This window comes from Papio anubis, chromosome 9 (genome assembly GCF_008728515.1).
Source record: "Papio anubis isolate 15944 chromosome 9, Panubis1.0, whole genome shotgun sequence".
Classification (NCBI taxonomy): Eukaryota; Metazoa; Chordata; class Mammalia; order Primates; family Cercopithecidae; genus Papio; species Papio anubis.
The window spans coordinates 28,297,256-28,316,205 of record NC_044984.1 but is presented as its reverse complement, the minus strand read 5'-3'; the positions used below and the strand labels follow the sequence as shown (position 1 = coordinate 28,316,205).

The window sequence follows — 18,950 nt, the reverse complement described above, 5'->3', positions numbered from 1 at the left end:
TTCTTTTCAAAGTTAATCAGGTTTCAATCTTCAGGGGAAATTAAGTTTCCTCTTCACTGGGTAGATTAGAAAATGGTGAGTTGTTTTCTAAATAAGAAGGATCAAATTAGTCAGTTTTGCTACACCGGGAAATCCAGCTCTCATGGGATAGTTGTGACCCTGAAAGTAGGTTATCCTGGAGACGAGGGATCAGGTGTAACTAAGTGAACAACAGCCAGCCTCCATCCAAGCAAGAGCCCACACTCACAAAGAAGGAACAGTTGCTGATGCCTTTACGGCAAAGGTAAAAAAAAAAAAAAAAAAGCATTTTAGATGTATATTAATTTACTTAATCCTCATAACAACTCTGAGACATTATCATGCCCATTTTACAGACGAGCAAATGGAGGCACAAAGAGATGAAATAATGTGGCCAAGGTTACATGCTAGTAAGTTGCTGATCTGGAATTTTAACCCAGAAAGTCCTGTCTCCAGCGTCTATGATTTTACCCACTACACTATACTTCTTAAGCATGTCAAGAAAGTGAGAACTTTAAGCTGATTTAATTAGACTAACTCTGAAAGTCTGAAAATAAAATTGATTCATTGGAAACTTTTCATCAGCCCTTATTTTGGGGGATATTCAATTTAGTGAAATTTAATATTTCAATAAAGGTTAATTCACTACATAAAACAATGTGATTTTTTTCCTTTGAAGCAGTTTAGTATTGTGATCAAGATTTCCCTGAATCTCCCAGCGGTCTGAATTGGGGTACATCACTTCACTACCCCTTGACTCAAATTCCGTATTTATAAAACAGGTAAATATTGGTATTACCTTTTAAGAGTGTTGTGAGGATACGCAGATTTTTTTTTTTAAAGCAGTTAAAGCCTTTAAACAGTAATTATAAGCATTTGTCATAATTATGCCTTTGTTAGACTTCTAGGTCAATGAATCAGAACATTTAAATCCCAATGTTTGATTACAAAATCTGGTAACAGATGGGTGAAAAGGAACCTAGAATGGGTTTACTCTCCAGGAATTCACATTTCACTATTCTTTCCAAAATCCCCTCTATTAACTCCTGTTCTATGAAGTGATAGGAAAAGATGAGGTATTAATTTTCTTTCTTAAATATTTGAAGGCATAGTTGGTGTTGGTGAAGGGAGATGAGGAAGACAGATGTACTTTCTTATGAGATATTAAAACCTGGAAGACAATAAAAACGCAGATCAAATAATAAAAAGCGTTACCTATGGCGGAAAAGGAAGTTCAAATGTTCTTGTCAGGGGAAAATGAGGACACAGAAACTGAAAGAGGGCACAAAACAATTGCAGGGGTGATATGCATTAGGATTGTTAGGGATAATTTCTGCGCCCAACGCTCTTATTAGTAATGAAATACGGTGTGAGGAGCTGAGATTCGTTCTGCAGTCTCAAAGTGTCAGTCGGAAAGTAATCCCTCCCTTGCCATAGAAACAGAACCGAACTGGCAGCGCGATTACACCTAAGACAAGCTGCAACCTCATTTCCGTGTAGGCACGCCCCTTTTATCTCAACCACGCCTCTTCATTCCCTAAGCACTTCGTAAGCAAAGGGAATATCGCGAGAACCCTATATTGTCTCTCTTCTGACGTTTTCAGCCATGATAGTCGCTTTTGTTCTCGCGGTATTTCCGGGTACGCGGGAGCCCCGGCGACCCGGGCTTCTGTGAAACATGGCGGTAGGCTGGGACCGTAACACAAGGTAAAATACTGAAACCCCGCTGGATGCTGTTCCCTGAGCTGTTCCAGGGCTGCTTAGGGCATAAATGCAGTTGAGGGAACAGGGAGCCTGTCATGGGCTTGGCTTCCTGTCTTCATTGATCTCTGGAGAGCGGGTCGGACGGAGAAGCCTCTCCACCTCCCCCGGGGGCGTTACTGGCAGGACCCTAGGCAAAGATGCTACTGGGAGCTTCCCTTTGCCAGGACCGGGTGCTCGTGTGCTGTCTTGCAACTCGAAGGAGTTCAGGTGCTTCCTCGATAGCCCCTGATTCTGACCTTTTGTTTCTCACACTGCGCGGTTCCCCGGTGGCTTCTCCAGTCCGCAGGCGGGTAGGATCCCAGTCGGTCGAGTCCCAGTCCTCCCGGATGTCAGACTCCCTACCCCCATTCAGACAAATACCACATTCGTGGCAGCACGTTGCCCTCTGTCTCATTTTTAAGAGTCTTGGCCTCGCCTGAAAGGAGTTTCGCACAGTGCCTCGGAAAATGAGAAAGGGGCAGGAGAGGGCGAGATGCTGAGAGACAGGTACGACTGTCACTACTTTTCCCCCGCACAGAAAACCCTCCGAAGGCAACGTGTCAACTCATGTTGAATAGCCTTGGTTATCGGTAGTATATAGAGTTGACAGGTCGTTGTTTGAGAAAACACGTTTAAATAACTTTGATATTTTAGTGCACCTGAGACTTGAAGACAGAGTGACATAATAGCTGTTAAAATGTTGCCAAACTGGTTTTCAGAAGCAATGAAAGTTACAGTTAAAAACAGGATTTATTCATTTGAAGTTGTAATTCAGTATTTCAATTAATTGCCTAGCCTGATACATTGGACTGTAGTATACCGCAATTATAAAGAACGAAAAAAGACTTATGGTTCACTGAAAAAAGACTTATGGTTATTTACCTAATTTGTTTGTTGATATCTTTAAGTTGTAATTATGCCAGTTCTAGTGGAAAACATGAGGGAAAAAATTCTGTTTTTTTGGGAGGGTGGGGGTTGGCGGTGCAGGGATGGATAGAGAGAGGATGATTTTTTTTTTTTTTTTTTTAATAATAGTGAACTTTAGTGTACAGTTGCGTGTTATAATGGCTTCCTGGTACAAATAATAAAAATATATCAAGTTTGAAAGATCTCTCGAAGGAAATCAGGCCTATTCTGGAACAACAACAGTTGGGGAAACAACAACAACCCACACATTTCCTTTCTTTGGGGGTTGATGATTTAAGTGAAAGAAGTGGCTATTTTTTTTTTTCTTTACTAGAAGTTACTTTTAGGCAGTCAATGCCTGCTAAAAATCCTATTTAACAGTTTCCCAATATTTATTATAATTCTGCCTCTTAATGTCATAGTGGTCAAATTATTTAACCTCTCTGTGCCTTCGTTCCCTCATCGGCCAAATGAAATAATAATACCTAACTTATAGGAAGGTTGTGAGGATTAAATGTGTTGAAACATACGAAGCATTTAGAACAATAACTGGCACACAGTAAGCACTCTATGCATGTTAGCTCTTGTTATTTTTTATTTTCATTTTCTAACATCTGTAGTTACAAATGTTGCCTTGTTACTTAGTCAAAATGTAGACTGAAGAAGATACTGTTTAAAGTAATATCTTTCTGAACCGCAGATTAATTAAACACTCTGATTGGTGTGGTTAATGTGTCCTTAAACGCCCATCATCCAGTTGCTTGTTTTCTTAAATTATTATCCTCTTTTAATAACTGAAGCGTAAGTTCTTTCTTTCTACTGCTCTGTGTAGTCACATCGTAGTGTGGCTCAGATCTACCCTCTGAGTGCCTCGTTAACCCCATACTCTTTGCTTTTGAGAACATTCATTCTGTTGTAAATATATTTCATGTGTCCCTGACCTTTTCCTTAACATTTTTTAACTTTAATTTTCTATACTTTTATTGAGAGCTACTATAGTCTAGTTCTTTGAGGAGGATCCTATTTGTCCTTGCTTCACATTGCTTCTAGGCACTTTGAGAGTATTCTATTATCACTCTATAATCTCTCTTAACTTTTAGTCTATCAGTTCATGCCATCCTAACTTTAGGAGATTATCAACTAATCTCAGATAACTCTCCCACTTTCCTCAAAGAGTTTAACAACTAAATCTCAAATATCCTACAAATCTTTGCTTTTTTTCAGAGAATTAGAAATAGATACTACATGCCTCATTTTTATCTTGATTAAACACTATGAGGTTGCCATTATGTCCTGCTCCCCATCTTTTAAAATAAAATTATAGAGAGAGGATTCTGAGAAGTTGAGGATCTTTCCACACTTGTCACACAACTAGTAAGTGCCTAGGTAATCAGGGTTTTCTGATTATAAACTCACATTTATATTGTCTTCCTTGGCTTCCAAGTAAACCTTTTTGTCACTTAGAATGTCACTAGATTTATTTAAATTATGTTGCGGTAAACAAATATAACGTTTAACTCTGTTGTAAAAGGTCCAAATTTTAAGGTAAAAGTAAGTACAATTGAGGGGGGTGGGGGGTTGCTATCTAGTATTTGTAAAGCAAAGCTAAGCTATCTTATAAAATGTTTTTTATTGTAAAGTATTCTAATGCAATATGATCAAGTAATTTAAAATTACAGATAGGTTTTAGTTTTACCTTTTATTTCTGAAATTCAGCGATGGCCTGAATTATATGGCCTGTATTAGTTTCCTGGGGCTGCTGTAATAACTTACCATAAACTGGGAGGCTTAAACAAAAGACATTTATTCTCTCACAGTTCTGGAGGCTAGAAGTCTGAAATCAAGGTGTCAGCAAGACTTGAAGACTCTAGGAAAGAATCCTTCTTTGACTCTTCCTGGCTTCTGGGCAGTCCTTGCTGTGCCTGGGTTTGTAGACACATCACTGTAGTCTCTGCCTTTGTCTTCACATGGCATTTTCCCTTGTGTTTCTGTGTGTCTTCACATGGCCTTCTTAAAAGGACACCAGTCATCAGATTTTGGAGCACCCTGATGCAGTATGATCTCATCTTAATTAGTTACATCTGAAAGACCCAAATATTTCCAAATAAGGCCCATTCATAGATACTAGAGGTTGAGACTTCAACATACCTTGTTCAGCATATCAAGATGTGAGTTAACACAGTTCAGACCGCACCTTGGCCATGTGTATTAACCAATTAAATTTTTCTCATATTGCCAAATATATATTAAAAATAGAAGTTAACTCAAAACTTGGGTAGCAGGAAATAACTTTTGTCTTCATTTTTCTTTGGAGAAGTAATTAAACTTAATTGGGAGACTCTAAAAAGTTCATGAATTCTGTATTTTAATTTTGGTAAAGCATCTGATAGTCTCATTATATTCAGATGGATACAATGATGAAGTATAGACTGTGTGACTTTACTTACACTGAGTGTTGATAATGTCTGTGTTCCAACATGAAACGTAGTCTCTTATGTCTTATGAAGTTTTTCAAAATACAGTCACCCCTCCATATCTGTGGATTCTGCATCTGTGGACTCAACCAATTGCAGATTGAAAATATTCAAAAAGGAAAAATTGCATGCCTACTGAACAAGTATTGTGTCTATACTGAATACTTACAGACTCCTTTCTTTTCATTATTTCCTAAACAGTACAACTATTTACATAGCATTTACATTATATTAGGTTTTATAAGTAGTCTAAAGATGATTTAAAGTGTACAACAGGATGTGCATAGGTTATATGCAAAAACTACACCATTTTATGTCAGGGACTTGAGCATCTGAGAATTTTGATATCCAAGGGAGGTCCTGGAACCAATACCCCATGGATACTGAGGGACGACTGTCTTGTCTTAGCTCCAGCTGTTTTCAGTGACTTTCTGGAGTTTATTTATGTTTGTTTTGTTTTTTAATATTCAAGGCAGTTTAAGGAGAGACATCAGAGAAAACAGACATAGTACTGGAGATTGTCAAGGTGTGAATAGCGGCACCAACCAGTGGTCAAAGGAATCTGATCTAGAATTACATTTTTTAATTTTGCTGAATAAAGACAGCCAAAAACTAAACAACCTCTGTTATATCTGTTTTATCATTTCATAAAGGAAAGGCTGTTTTGACACAAAAAGGAAGAAAATAATCTCACAATAAAGGACACATTTTAAAATTGAATAAATTTAGCTTTAAAAGTTCTTTTCTACATTGTCTGTGACTAGAAAATTTTGTCACAGAACAGCAATGATTTCTGGCAAGGATTGATGATCTGAGGTATTTCCAAACACATTTTTGAAACTGGCTTACCACACTGAGTAGAGAGGCAAATAGAGTGGGAGTGGGAGCAATGAAATTGGGTATCTGGTAGGATAAAAAGGATTTGAGAACACCAGTGAAAATGAAGGGCAGATTTATCTTAGGAAAGAGTTTAAAGGATAGTTCCTACTGAGGAAAGTCAGTGTGTTTTGGAGTTTAGAGGTGGAACAGTTTTAAGGGTTGACCTTGCTCATGGGTGGCTTTCCATAGAATTAAGATGGAGATCACAAGAGTAGAAGCGCTTGTGGTAAAAAGGTTTTATTGTGAATGAATGCTATAGGATGAATGCCATCGGAGCATGAATTCCAAAGGATGATAATGGAATGGGGGAGAATCATATTGAATGATCTGGGTGCTGAAGTCATTAAGGAAATTATGAATATATTCAGACGTTAATGGAATATAGCAACAAGTACGGAAGTTAGTCAGTGTGCACTGTGGTTTGGAGCATAGTTTCAAGTTCTACCACCTGCTATGTAACCTGGGAAAATTATTTGACAGTTCTGTGCCTCATTTCCTCATCAGAAAGTGGGATTAAAAATAGTATCTGCTTCACGGTTGAGAAATATGGTAAAACATGACACTTCTGTAACCTGTGAGTCTCAGAAATGAGTAAGGATTGGAATGGAACTGCCACCAACAGAAAGTCAGGTTTTATAAAGAGAGCAGATAGAGCAATTTCTTTTAGAAAAGCTAGAAGTTATTGGATACTTTGTTTATGCCAGACAGTGACTTTTACAGTAGGCTGGCAAGTATTCAAAATGGAATGAATTTCTTGGGGGTGGGTTAGTGCTGAGCTTTCAGGAATGGGACTGGTGGAGTAGCTGAGGGTTAGGGTGCTCCATGCTAGAGTGATATCCACTGGAAAATAGGGATGAACGAAGCTAGAGATGTGTAGGGAGCCACATAATATATTCCAGCTAGACTTTCAAGGGAGGAGTGTTGAATAGGTTGTATGTATTATTAGGAGATTAGTAAAACTAGCTGCTTGTATATCTTCATCCTTATATATAAATTAAAAGAGCATTTAGAAAGCTCATTATACAAATATAGCATTATAGAAACTTTTAGAAATATAATTCACTGTTTTATTCATTTAACAGTGTTATACTGACTATGTGATGGCCACTGTTCTGGGACAGAGGACAACAGAAAAATCCTTCTTGTGGATCTTATTTTTATTTTTATATATTTGCTTACCTAAGTATGACATACTGCTGTGATTTGAAAGATGTGCTTCTGTGGTGTTTCTGGGAAATTTTCCTTCCTTCCTTTTCTCATAAATGTTGAATACCTGTTTGCTAGGCATTAGAAATACAAAGATCAAGTTAGACATGGTTCCTACTCTAACAATCCAGTGGGGGGAACAGAAAAAGAAGCAATTAGAAATAGTGTGATAAAGGTACAACGTTCTAGAAGCAGATAGACTTTGAAGACCATGCAAAGGTTTTTTGTCCCCCTGCTCGCTCAAGGTAGAAATGAGTAGACTGGGCCTTGAAGAGTAAGTAGGAGTTAGTCAAATGTAGAGCTGGGGTAGGGGGAAGAAAAAATATTTCTGGCAGAGAGAATAGCATATTTAAGGAATTGAAAGTGACTTAGTATGGTTGGAACATAGACTGTGAGGGATTGAATTTGAAGAGAGGTTAGCAGGACCTGGTGTTTGAAGGGCTTTGTAAAACATGTTAGGATAGAATCCAAGCTCTTAAGTGTAGTGGGAAGGGAAGTTTTACAAAGATTTGAAGAGAAATATTACATGATCAGATTTATGTATTAAAAAGATTATTATTATAGTATATAGAGAGAATTGGAAGGTTGAAGATTAGAGGTTGTTGAAGCAATGTAGTGATAGATTGTGGCAGTTGGGACTGGGAATGTACTTGGACATAAGGAATTTCTTAGTGGGCCTGAAGAAGAGAAGACAGGCAGATTTAAGAGAAATTTAGAAATAGCTTAAGTCTAAGGCTGTAACCCATGTTTCTGGCTTGTGTAGTTGAGCTTATGGTGTTATCACTAAGATAGGAGATACAGGAGGAATAATTTTGACAGGGTAAAGTATTCATTTTTGGACTTGTTGAGCCTGAATTGTGTTTGGAATGTCCAAATGAAAAGGTAACAGAAGGCAGGGGGTTATACATATCTGCAGAGAGATTTGGGCTAAGAGTCAAGATTTGGGAGAAATCAACATGCAGATTGAAATGGAAGGAACGGGCCACCATTTGGGGAAGGTGTGGAGGTTAAGAGGGGGACCTAGTGCAGAATCTTGAGAGGAAGATGAATCTGCAAAGTAAGCCAAAGAGGGTCTTCCAGGTAGAATGAAAATCAGGAATGTGATATCACTTAAGAGAATATTTCAAGAAGTAAAAGAAGTGATAAGCAGTGTATTTTCTCAGATAAGGACTGAGGAGTGTCTGTCAGTTAGTACTAAGGAAGCTAATTACCTTGCTCAGAGCAAATTTAGTTAAGAGGTGAGAGTTGGGTGAGGAAGTAGTCACAGTAGATGAATGGGGACAACTCATTCTTTTAAGTTGGCTGTAGGTGTGCTGCCAGAGATGTATTGTTGGAGTTGGACTTGTCTTTAAGGGAGAGTTCTGTTTTAAAGAGAAGAGACAAACAGATACTTAATATTTTACTCAAATCAGAAAAAGTAGAAATTGAAAGATTGAAGAAGGGTCAGTTTTTGTGCAATTACTACTAAAAAGGTACAGAAAATAAATTTGATTATCAGCTAAACAAGCTTAATGAGCATGGTATACACATAGCAAACATTCAGAAGCTTAATTTATCAGTGGAAATACCAGTTTTATAACTGACATGGGGGTCAGAAACTGTCATCTGTTTTGTCTACATCATCTGTTTTTTTCTTTAGAATACTAAGTGCATGAGAAAAAATCGTAATTCGAAGGCTGCTTTGTGAGTGTGGAACCAGCAAGGGAAGTTTAGTTGGGTGGCTTTAATGGCAGAGGAAATCAACATATTAATGCTTTCAGCTCCACTTTAGAGTAGTAGCTCCCTGCTGGACTGATAAGTAGAGCTCCTGGTCAGAACTTCGTTCTTTTAGACAGTATTCATGTTTACTGCCGGTTTTTCATTCTCTGGCCCTTCTTTTTCTTTATGAATGTTCTTTCTTTTGCCTATTCTTTTTATATTAATCCTACCCATTAGATTTCAGATCCAGAGTCTGTCTGCTCTCTTCCAGAGACATTATTTCTCTTACAGTGACTCTGCAACTGTACAATTTATTGTATTATGTGTTGATTTTATTAATAAAGCCTTGATTACTGGGAATTCTTTATAATATTACCTATAGTGTTATTTATAAATCAGTTATAAAAATTATGTAAAGATCTAAGATTTCAGTTATTTGATTGGCTTTATAACAATTTTAGATGTAGATGACATACTGATAAAAAGGGAATAGCAAGCAGCCAATTTTTAAATAATGTTTTGATTATAAAAATAGATAACATGGTAAATCTGAAGTTATATGTAAGCAATTAAAATTCATGATCTACTTTTAACATTTTTGTGTATAGATGTTCAGTTTTGTTTCTTATATATCGTTTCCTGTCTCCCATAAAATTGGAACCCATGTGACCTTGTAGTCTTTTCATGTTGTATCATGACTATTTTCTTATATCATTAATTTTTTTTTTTTTTAATAAAAGATTTCAGGCCAGGTGTGGTGGCTCACGCCTGTAATCCCAGCACTTTTTTTAGGAGGCCGAGGTGGGTGGAAGGCTTCAGCCCACGAGTTTGAGACCAGCCTGGGCAACATGGTGAAACTCTGTCTCTACAAAAAATACAAAAATTTGCTGGGGGTGGAGGTGCATGCCTATAGTCCCAGCTATTTGGAAGGCTGAGGCAAGGAGGATTGCTTGAGCCAGGGAGGCTGAGGTTGTGGTGAGCTAACATCACGCCACTGCACTCCAGCCTGGGTGACAGAGCAAGATCCTGTCTCAAAAAAAAAAGATTTTCAATAGTTACATGAAGATGCATTTCTTCACCTTAATTTGTACATTGGATACCATGGGTTTGTTTCTGTCTTCAGTATTTAAAAATAACACTGTGAGAAATATCCTCATAATCAAATTTTGGTTAAAACCCCAGGTTATTGTCATAGGATACATTCCTCAGCGGGCATTTACTTAGAAGAGGAGTGGTAAATATTTTCTTCTTCTTCTTTCTTCTTTCTTCTTTCTTCTTCTTTCTTCTTTCTTCTTCTTTCTTCTTCCTCCTTCCTCCTTCCTCCTTCCTCCTTCCTCCTTTCTCCTTCTTCCTTCTTCTTTCTTCTTCTTCTTCTTATTTGAGATGGAGTCTCACTCTGTAACCCAGACTGGAGTGCAGTGGCACAGTCTTGGCTTACTGCAACCTCCGCCTTCAAGTGATTCTCCTGCCCTAACCTCCCAGGTAGCTGGGACTACAGGCACGTGCCACCACACCTGGCTAATTTTTTGTATTTTTAGTAGAGACGGGGTTTTGCCATGTTGGCCAGACTGGTCTCTCAAATTCCTGACCTCAGGTAATCCACCTGCCTCCGCCTCCCAAAGTGCTGTGATTACAGACGTGAGCGACCATGCCCGGCCTATATTCTTGTTAGTAATGTATGAGCAGGCCATTTTACTTCACTGTCATTCATTATTGGAAGTGTATTATTTTTATATAGTTTTTGGTTTAATAGAAAACGTTATCTTAATTTGTGTATTTAGACGTTATTAATGTGATTTAATTACTTTTCACTTTTTTCTTGCTATTTAATATGTTTTTGTATTTAAATTGCCTTCCATTAGTAGTTTTTGTCAGGGCATGAATGGGGAAAGGAGTAGTGGATAAATACTATGTTTTTTTTTAAGGGGGGGATGAGAATGCTAAGTTGTTGTAAGGACATTTGTCAGTTATCCTCAATTTAAAGATATTAAAAAAGAGAAATTTTTTCTCTTTAAAGGATTCATTTATTCATTTATTTATTCCTTAGCATGACTATATGAAGGAAGAGGAAGGTTTTCCTGAAGATGAGGCGACTGAATCGGAAAAAAACTTTAAGTTTGGTAAAAGAGTTGGATGCCTTTCCGAAGGTTCCTGAGAGCTATGTAGAGACTTCAGCCAGTGGAGGTACAGGTGAGTATCAGTTCACATTAAAAGTGTTGTAGTAAGTACAACTTCTGAGTGATCCAGTCAACAACATATAGAAATGTAGCCATGAGGTAGAATTTATCAGTGAATTCTGTAGTAACTTCGTAACTTGTCTGTCTTCATGCCACTCTATTGGCTCTCATTTATTCTTATTAATATTCTTTATAGCTTCCAACTCAGTGCCATCTGTGCCTTTGGCAGTGTTTATTAAAACATTAATACATTAAACCAATGTTACTGCTTTGCCGTCCTTTCCTAAATATGTGACCTTGAGGAAGTTATTCAAATCTATCTATCTTAGTTTCTTCTATGAAATAGGAATGATACTAGTATTTACCTCCTAGGGGTAACCGTACTGTTAATATTTTCATAAAATGCTTAGACCCAGTGCTTGGTACAGATAAAAGTATCCATTAAGTAAAATAAATAATGAAATATATAAGAGAAATGTGTAACTATAACAATATTCCGTATAATTTCTTTTCCCATGAAGAGCTAGTAAAATAATGTATTTCAAATTAGGTTGACATTTTATTTTGTAAAATGGGTAATAAGTTGCTTACTATTTCTGATTCACTTGTGATTAAGTTTTGTTAATGAAAATAGTGCAAGTTCTTGCAAAATCTATTTTAAGTATTTTGCTGTACTATATAATATATTTTCTTTTTGTCAGATCTTTTACTCAGTTCTGTAAATGAGGTGATATATTTAGGAGATGGCAAAGTAGAAGAGAGTTTTGTTAGCTACTTAGAGATGTTATTTGAGTTTCTGGCACACAGATTGTTGTGGTTTCTCAGGATCTGAGAAATTAGGCTAGCTTTTTGTTTTAAATTGGGCTTATAGCCCAATTTACATACATTGATATACAATTTATATTTATAGACATGGATGCATTTTTAATAACGAAGCAACTGTTTCCAAATTTGTACTATAAGGCATGCTTACTTTCATCATTCATCCTATCAGTGACACTGCTGTATATAAGAAAATACAAATTTTGTCAAATCTACTTAGTGAGAGATGCCCTTAAAATTGGAGAAATAAAATGCTTTCTTAGTAGTGCAAATGATTATGTTCATATTTGTGTATATTAAACCTTAACTTTTGAGCTGTATTAGATAAAATGTATAATAAACATTTTGAATAAAAACCTTCTATAGTATTCATTCAAATAGAAATTACATTATTAGGCTTTTTCTTTTGAAAATTTAATCTCACTTAAATTAGTTTCCTGTTCTTTGCTTTATTTTTTATTGTTTTCATTCTGTTTTTCTTTTGTTGTTGGATTTCCCAGTTTCTCTAATAGCATTTACAACTATGGCTTTATTAACCATAATGGAATTCTCAGTATATCAAGATACATGGATGAAGTATGAGTACGAAGTAGACAAGGATTTTTCTAGGTAATCATTTTTTTTCTTCTTGAAATACCTTTAGATTCAAATTGTTTTAAAAAGAGCATATCTTTTAAAAAAGAAAAAGTATAACCTTCTAGATTTGGTTTGTTTTAGTTCTGAAGAAATCATCCTGAAAAATTCTCATTAATTGCATGCATTAAGTGAAACCTTTTAGAATCATTTAAATAGTGGTTGAATTCTAAAACTGAGGTTCTTTGATTTAGCATGCTTTGTTTCAGAAAGTTAGGGGAATATTTTTCCTTAGATATGTATATTGTGGAAATTGTTTAATATTTTAAACTGGTTGAAATACCTAACTGATCTGTGTGAGCTGGAAAATAAATTATCTAAGGATACATTGTATACCCTTATGACTTGATATCTATAAATTATACCTAAGCTAAATGTTTATGCAAATAAGATTACTTTTAAACTTTTGAAAATATAGTACCTTAATCATACACTTTACATCTATTCATTTGTATTATTTGGATTTCTTCAATAGAATGAAGATAATAGGTTTCTAATATTAAGATTGTACCAAATAGGAAGACACATTTAGTTTTCAATTACAATCCAGGTTTGCCATTTACATACTTTTAGGGAACTTACTAAATCTGTACCTGTGTATGCTTCAGTTTCCTTTTTTGTAAAGTACAGACAGCAATTATAGTATCTTCCTCAAGAGGTTTATAAGAATTAAATTAGTCAACATTTGTAAATTGCTGTGTAACCTTGGGCAGGTCACACCACTGATTTCTTTTGGACTTCAGTTTCTTCATCTCTAATGTATTATTCAGGATAGCATTGGTTTTCAAAGAGTTTGCTATTGTTTTCAGCACCAATGCAATACTTCATTTTATTCCAAATGAAGTCTTATGTATTACATAGTTCGCCACATAAGCATGGTGAGGATATGCGGAAGCTTGTCTACTTGGCCTACTCCTGGTTCCTAATCTCCTGAGCCTAAACTCCTGGGTTATTTGGAGCACAGTTTGAACTCTAGATGACTTTAAGACTTTATGAAGGTCTAAAAATCTGTAATTCCTTTTTTAAAATCAGATGAAAATTATTACACAGAAAAAAGTTTTGATAGAAAGCACAGCACTGAATTTGATCGTAGCCAGTCTGTTATTCACTGTGCTTCATTCTGGTGTTCGAAAATTGATTTGATCAAATCATTTGAAAATGAAAGGCCATGAAAAATTTTAAGCATCAGGTGATTTACTTTTGGTAGTTTGGTTGCATTTATCCTGAGTTACATAGACCTAGTTTCCAGTATAGCACTTTAATGGTGATGTGATGTTAATCCAGGTATTTATACTACCCTGAACACTAGTGGTTTTCTTGAAAATCTGTGAAGCCATCCATTTATAGCTCCATGATATGGAATAAAGAAGATAATATTTGTAGGACATCTAGCATCATGCTTAATATATGGTATTTGATAAACAGAGAAGAAAGACAATTCCTAATTCTTGATTTTGAGAGTTTTACATTCTTAAAGGAACATTCTATCGAAAGTTTATGTAAATAGAGGTTAAGAGGTTAAGACTTTTTTCTGGCTTGCTTAGAGTTATTGATTATAGAGTTGCCATTATTAAAGGATACTGTGTTCAAAACCTGTGAAGTCAGAAAGGCTTTTGGAATAAGGGCAAATAGAACTTGTACTTTAAAGAGCCTTTGTTTTGGCCATGAGAAATGCAATTCAAGTTCTAATCGACATAATTCTACTTGAAATCCAAGTTTTTAATAGGTCAGTTGATTTATATTTCTCATGGTTTGCTGATTAATTGGTAGGTACTAATGTTTAATATTTTGTCTTTCAGCAAATTGAGAATCAATATAGATATTACTGTTGCCATGAAGTGTCAGTGTAAGTACACCTTCAACTTGCTGAATCCACATGTAGGTTATGGTTCAAACAATTGCCAATCAAAAATAAAAACCACTGGTTGTACTTTATTTTTCCTTTATAATATTTTAAAGTTTTACTGTGATATTATTTAATAATGTAAATTGTCTTACTTCTCAGCTTATATTCTTCAAGTTTCTTTTCCATAAAAAGAAGAGATAAAACTTTCACATTAGTATAATTAAAAGAAAGTTGGAGGAAATGTTTATGAATCAGCTTTCTAGTTTATGTACATCCTTTCTGTCTTTTTGTTTGGAGTACTAGCTTTTATACCCATGTTTCACAAGCATATCCTCATGTCACTGTTTCAGTTTACGACCCTTTATGTTTACTCTTGTGTTTAAAAATACAGATCCAGTTTTTTTAAGTTAATGGTGATAGGTTACCCTTTTTTTTTCTTCACTGGACTCACTTGGTTTTACTAGTAGAAGTGGAACAATGCTAATATGCCACATAGTGAATGTTTGAATCAATACTGTTTTCAAAAATAAGGATGCTTTTGCATGAAAAATATTTTATGAGTTACTGCTTAAATATTACAGACCAAGAACTCAGAAAATTTTTACATTTTTAGAAGTATGAAATAATTTTACCCAATTAATTAGAGGTTATTTTCTGTGAGATTTCATCTCAGAATGACCTTGAATCTTTTCTTTTCAATATAGTTTTCCTTATGTTAGTGGTTTTAAGAGATAAAAAAATACTTTATATTTAAACTTGTAGTTAGTGGTAATTCTGAATATATGATATTCTGCCTTATTTTGGATGTTTGAATACTGTTAAATTTTAGCCTTTTCCAAATAAAATTTCCTATTTGTTGATTTGTAGCTTTGCTTTAAGATTTCTTTTAATCTCTAAAAATATTTCTAGGAATTAATATTTTGTTCAGCAGCCACTTAGTACTTGTGATTAAGTTCTTGCCAGTATTTGCAAAGATCTTCAATTCAGTAACGCTTATCCTTTTTAAATGAGATCTTGAATTATCTTTTTTTTTTTTACTGGGTAAGAAGTAGAAAAAACATTATTACATTTTGGAATAATCTCCACCAAAGCTATATAAGGCTACTTTTAGCTTTTGGACAAATATATAGGAAGTGATTCTACATACTTGGTGAGTTTTTTTTGTTTTTTTTGGTTTTGTTTTTGGCTTGGTGAGTTTTCTGTTAGTTGTCGTAATTTGTTTATATTGGGGATGGTTTGCCGCCAAGCATAGAATGTAAAACTTCTAATTCTTTTCTGTATGCAGATGTTGGAGCGGATGTATTGGATTTAGCAGAAACAATGGTTGCATCTGCAGATGGTCTAGTTTATGAACCAGTAAGTTTGATTCACATGGTTTTTTGAAATACATGAGTTGAGGAATTGTACCCTCGAAGACAGTTTTGATAGTTGCTTTTTAGTTTTGTCTGAAATAGTTTTTAGTATAATTCTTTTGTTTCAAAAGTAATCCATATTCTTTATAATAAATTTAGGGGGAAAAACAGAAAAGTTAGGTTATATACCAGAATCTTGAGGTGACCATTATTAACATTTTGGATGTAGTTTGGAGGTGTCTAAAGTCTGTTTTATAACCTTTTTTTATATTTTTGTTACTACTTTCCAGTAGTTTCCTTTTCACTTTTCTTCTAATATATATATAGTGATGAGCTTTTTTCTTTTTCTCTAGTGATTTGGGCACTTTTATGTCCAGTTTGTATTCTACTATTACCAAATTTAAGTATTTAAAATATTTGAACTGTATTTCTCTTACAGTCAAGAATAAAGCAGTATCTTTCTAAGAGGAGAATGGGCATTACTACTCCCTTCCTCCTTTATGCCTCTATTTCCCACAGCGTGTGAAATGCTGACATTTTCTTATTATCTTCAAAGCACAAGTTGAATATAACATCATTGATTTATCAGAAAATATCTTCACATTTCAGTGGCAGATACGGTGATAACGAGTCATGATCAGAACTAGCCCTAAAGAAGCTTTTGAGAGTAAGCATGAGGACCTCAGCAACTTTTAGTTGCGGACTGCTCTGTTGGCATGGTGGTACTTGTATTTACACATGCGTTCTTGAGTTCCTTTTTTTTAAATCATTGACAATTGTGAACCCTTCTTTTAGCAAATTTGCAAAATGAAGAGTGAAGGTGAAGGACGGGGAGTAGAAGTACTGAATGTATGGGGTTAAAGGAAAGAAAATGAAGTCCTTGGCCAGTTTTGATTATTGAATTAATTTTAGTTTACAGCTACAAACTTGATATATGCCTTTTGACGTATACATTTTAAATAGAAATTTCTACAGAAGCAGTAACTTTGTTATTGCCACTCTGACTCTACTTTCTGACCCGTTTTGCCACTCAAAAAAACTGATTTTGAAGTAATTTTTTATGAGCTTAGTAACCTTACAGATTCATAGATGACAGCATACTACACTATTATCTGCTTATTTTCATCTAAGTGATTATTATTAGATACTTTAATATTTGTATTGCATTTATACTATCTTAAGAATACTTATTTAACTTTAACTATTTTTTTTAAAATTTTCTGCCATTCTTACCTTATTTTGTTTATCATTTTGAAGAGGTATTGTTTTTCCAATTTTTATTTTAGATTCATGGGGTACATGTGCAGGTTTGTTACCTCGGTATATTGTATAATGCTGAGGTTTTCAGGTATGACTGATCCCATCACCCAGGTACTGGGCATAATAACCAATAGTTTTTCAGCGCTTTCCCTTCTCCCTCCCTCTCCTCTCTAATAGTCCCCACTTTCTGTTATTGCCATTTTTATGTCTATGAGTACCTAAGGTTTAGCTCCCACTTATAAATGAGAACATACAGTATAAATGAGAACATATGGCATATGGTTTTCTGTCCTGCCATTAATTTGCTTAGGTTTATTGCCTCCAGCTGCATTCATGTTGCTGCAAAGGATAAAAGTTTGTTCTTTTTTTATGGCTGCATAGTATTCCCTGGTGCATGTATACCACATTTTCTTTATCCCATTTACCATTGATGGGTACCTAGGTTGATTCCATGTATTCGTTATTGTGAATGGTGCTGCAATAAAGATAGGAGTACATGTGTCTTTTTCATATAATGATTTATTTTCCTTTGAGTATATACCCAGTAATAGGATTGCTGGGTTGAATAATACTCTAAGTTGTTTGAGAACTCTCCAAACTGCTTTCCACATTGGCTGAACTAATTTACATTTTTACCAGCAGCATATAAGTGTTCCTTTTTCTCCACAACCTCTCTAACATCTGTTTTTTGGTTTTTTTTTTGACTTGTTAATAATAGCCATTCTGACTGATGTGAGATGGCCTCTCATTGTGGTTTTGATTTGCATTTCTCTTATGATTAGTAACATGGAGCATTTCTTCATGTTTTTTGGCCACTTGTATATCTTTTGAGAAGTGTATGTTCATGCCCTTTGCCCACTTTTTAATGGGGTTATTTGTTTTTTGCTTGTTCAGTTATTTAAGTTCCTTATAGAGTCTGGATATTAGACCTTTATCAGATGCAAAGTTTGTGACTATTTTCTCCCATTCTGTAGGCTGTCTGTTTACTCTGTTGGTAGTTTTTGTTTTGTTTTCTGTGCTCTTTAGTTTAATTAGCTCCCACTTTTCAATTTTTGTTTTTGTTGCAATTGCTTGTGGGGACATAGTCATAAATTATTTTCCAAGACTGATGCCCACAATGGTGTTTCCTGTGTTTTCTTCTAGGATTCTTATAGTTTAAGGTCATTTAAATCTTTACCCATCTTGAGTTAATTTTTGTATATGGTGAAAGATCTGGGCCCAGTTTCATTCTTCTGCGTATGGCTAGCCAGTTCTCCCAGTACCATTGATTGAATAGGGAGTCCTTTCCCCATTGCTTGTTTTTGTTGATTTTGTCAAAGATCAAATGGCTGTAGGTGTGCAGCTTAATTTCTGGATTCTCCATTCTGTTGAGGAGGGACTTTTTGAGATTTATTTTACGGCAAGAATATGTAGGTATGTTTTATGGATTATAGCATGACTGCCTGTATCTTTCTGCTGTTATCTTTTATTACCCATTTTCTCTGTTGCTCTGAACTGGGAAAATCCCTTTCACATGGGTTTTTCTATCCTATGAAATAAACTTGTTTTGGGCTCTTTCTCAATTTGGTTTCGTTTGTATGTGGTCTTGTATAAATTCATGAAAGTTTCCAACATATGAATGTTAATTTTAAATGATTTAAGATGATAATAAAGATTGCATCCTCATTTTTATGTTTCTTTTGGACACTGAGAATTACATGTTTATGTATTATAATCCTGAATGTATCCTCTAAAAGTCACTTACACTGTTAAAGCATTCTGTCCGTATTCTAACTGTTGTGGTCACTCTCTTTTTTTTTTTTTTTTTTGACATTTATGAGATGCCTGATTTTATCTTTTTTTTTCCCCCTACACCTCTTGTCTTTCTAGCTGGATTTTAAGCTTTTGAGAATCATTAATTTCATTCTTTCTTCTTTGTAGTTCTCAAAAATGTATT

At 35.1% G+C, this 18,950-nt stretch overlaps 1 protein-coding gene across 4 annotated transcripts in view; it reads left to right on the top strand.

Moving 5' to 3' along the window:
* Nucleotides 1-1,597: 1,597 nt before the first annotated feature.
* Nucleotides 1,598-18,950, top strand: part of ERGIC2 (ERGIC and golgi 2) — a 40,162-nt gene continuing 22,809 nt past the window's right edge. For 2 of the 4 annotated variants that reach the window (XM_031650375.1, XM_031650372.1), the window contains exons 1-5: nucleotides 1,598-1,725; nucleotides 10,972-11,114; nucleotides 12,424-12,532; nucleotides 14,356-14,402; nucleotides 15,688-15,758. In XM_031650375.1, the coding sequence (XP_031506235.1) occupies nucleotides 11,009-11,114; nucleotides 12,424-12,532; nucleotides 14,356-14,402; nucleotides 15,688-15,758 (333 nt within the window). In that variant the 5' untranslated portion in view covers nucleotides 1,598-1,725; nucleotides 10,972-11,008. Of the gene's footprint in view, nucleotides 1,726-1,970; nucleotides 1,990-4,572; nucleotides 4,594-10,971; nucleotides 11,115-12,423; nucleotides 12,533-14,355; nucleotides 14,403-15,687; nucleotides 15,759-18,950 lie in introns of those variants that run through there. The other 2 variants (XM_031650374.1, XM_031650373.1) reach the window with 2 other exon arrangements.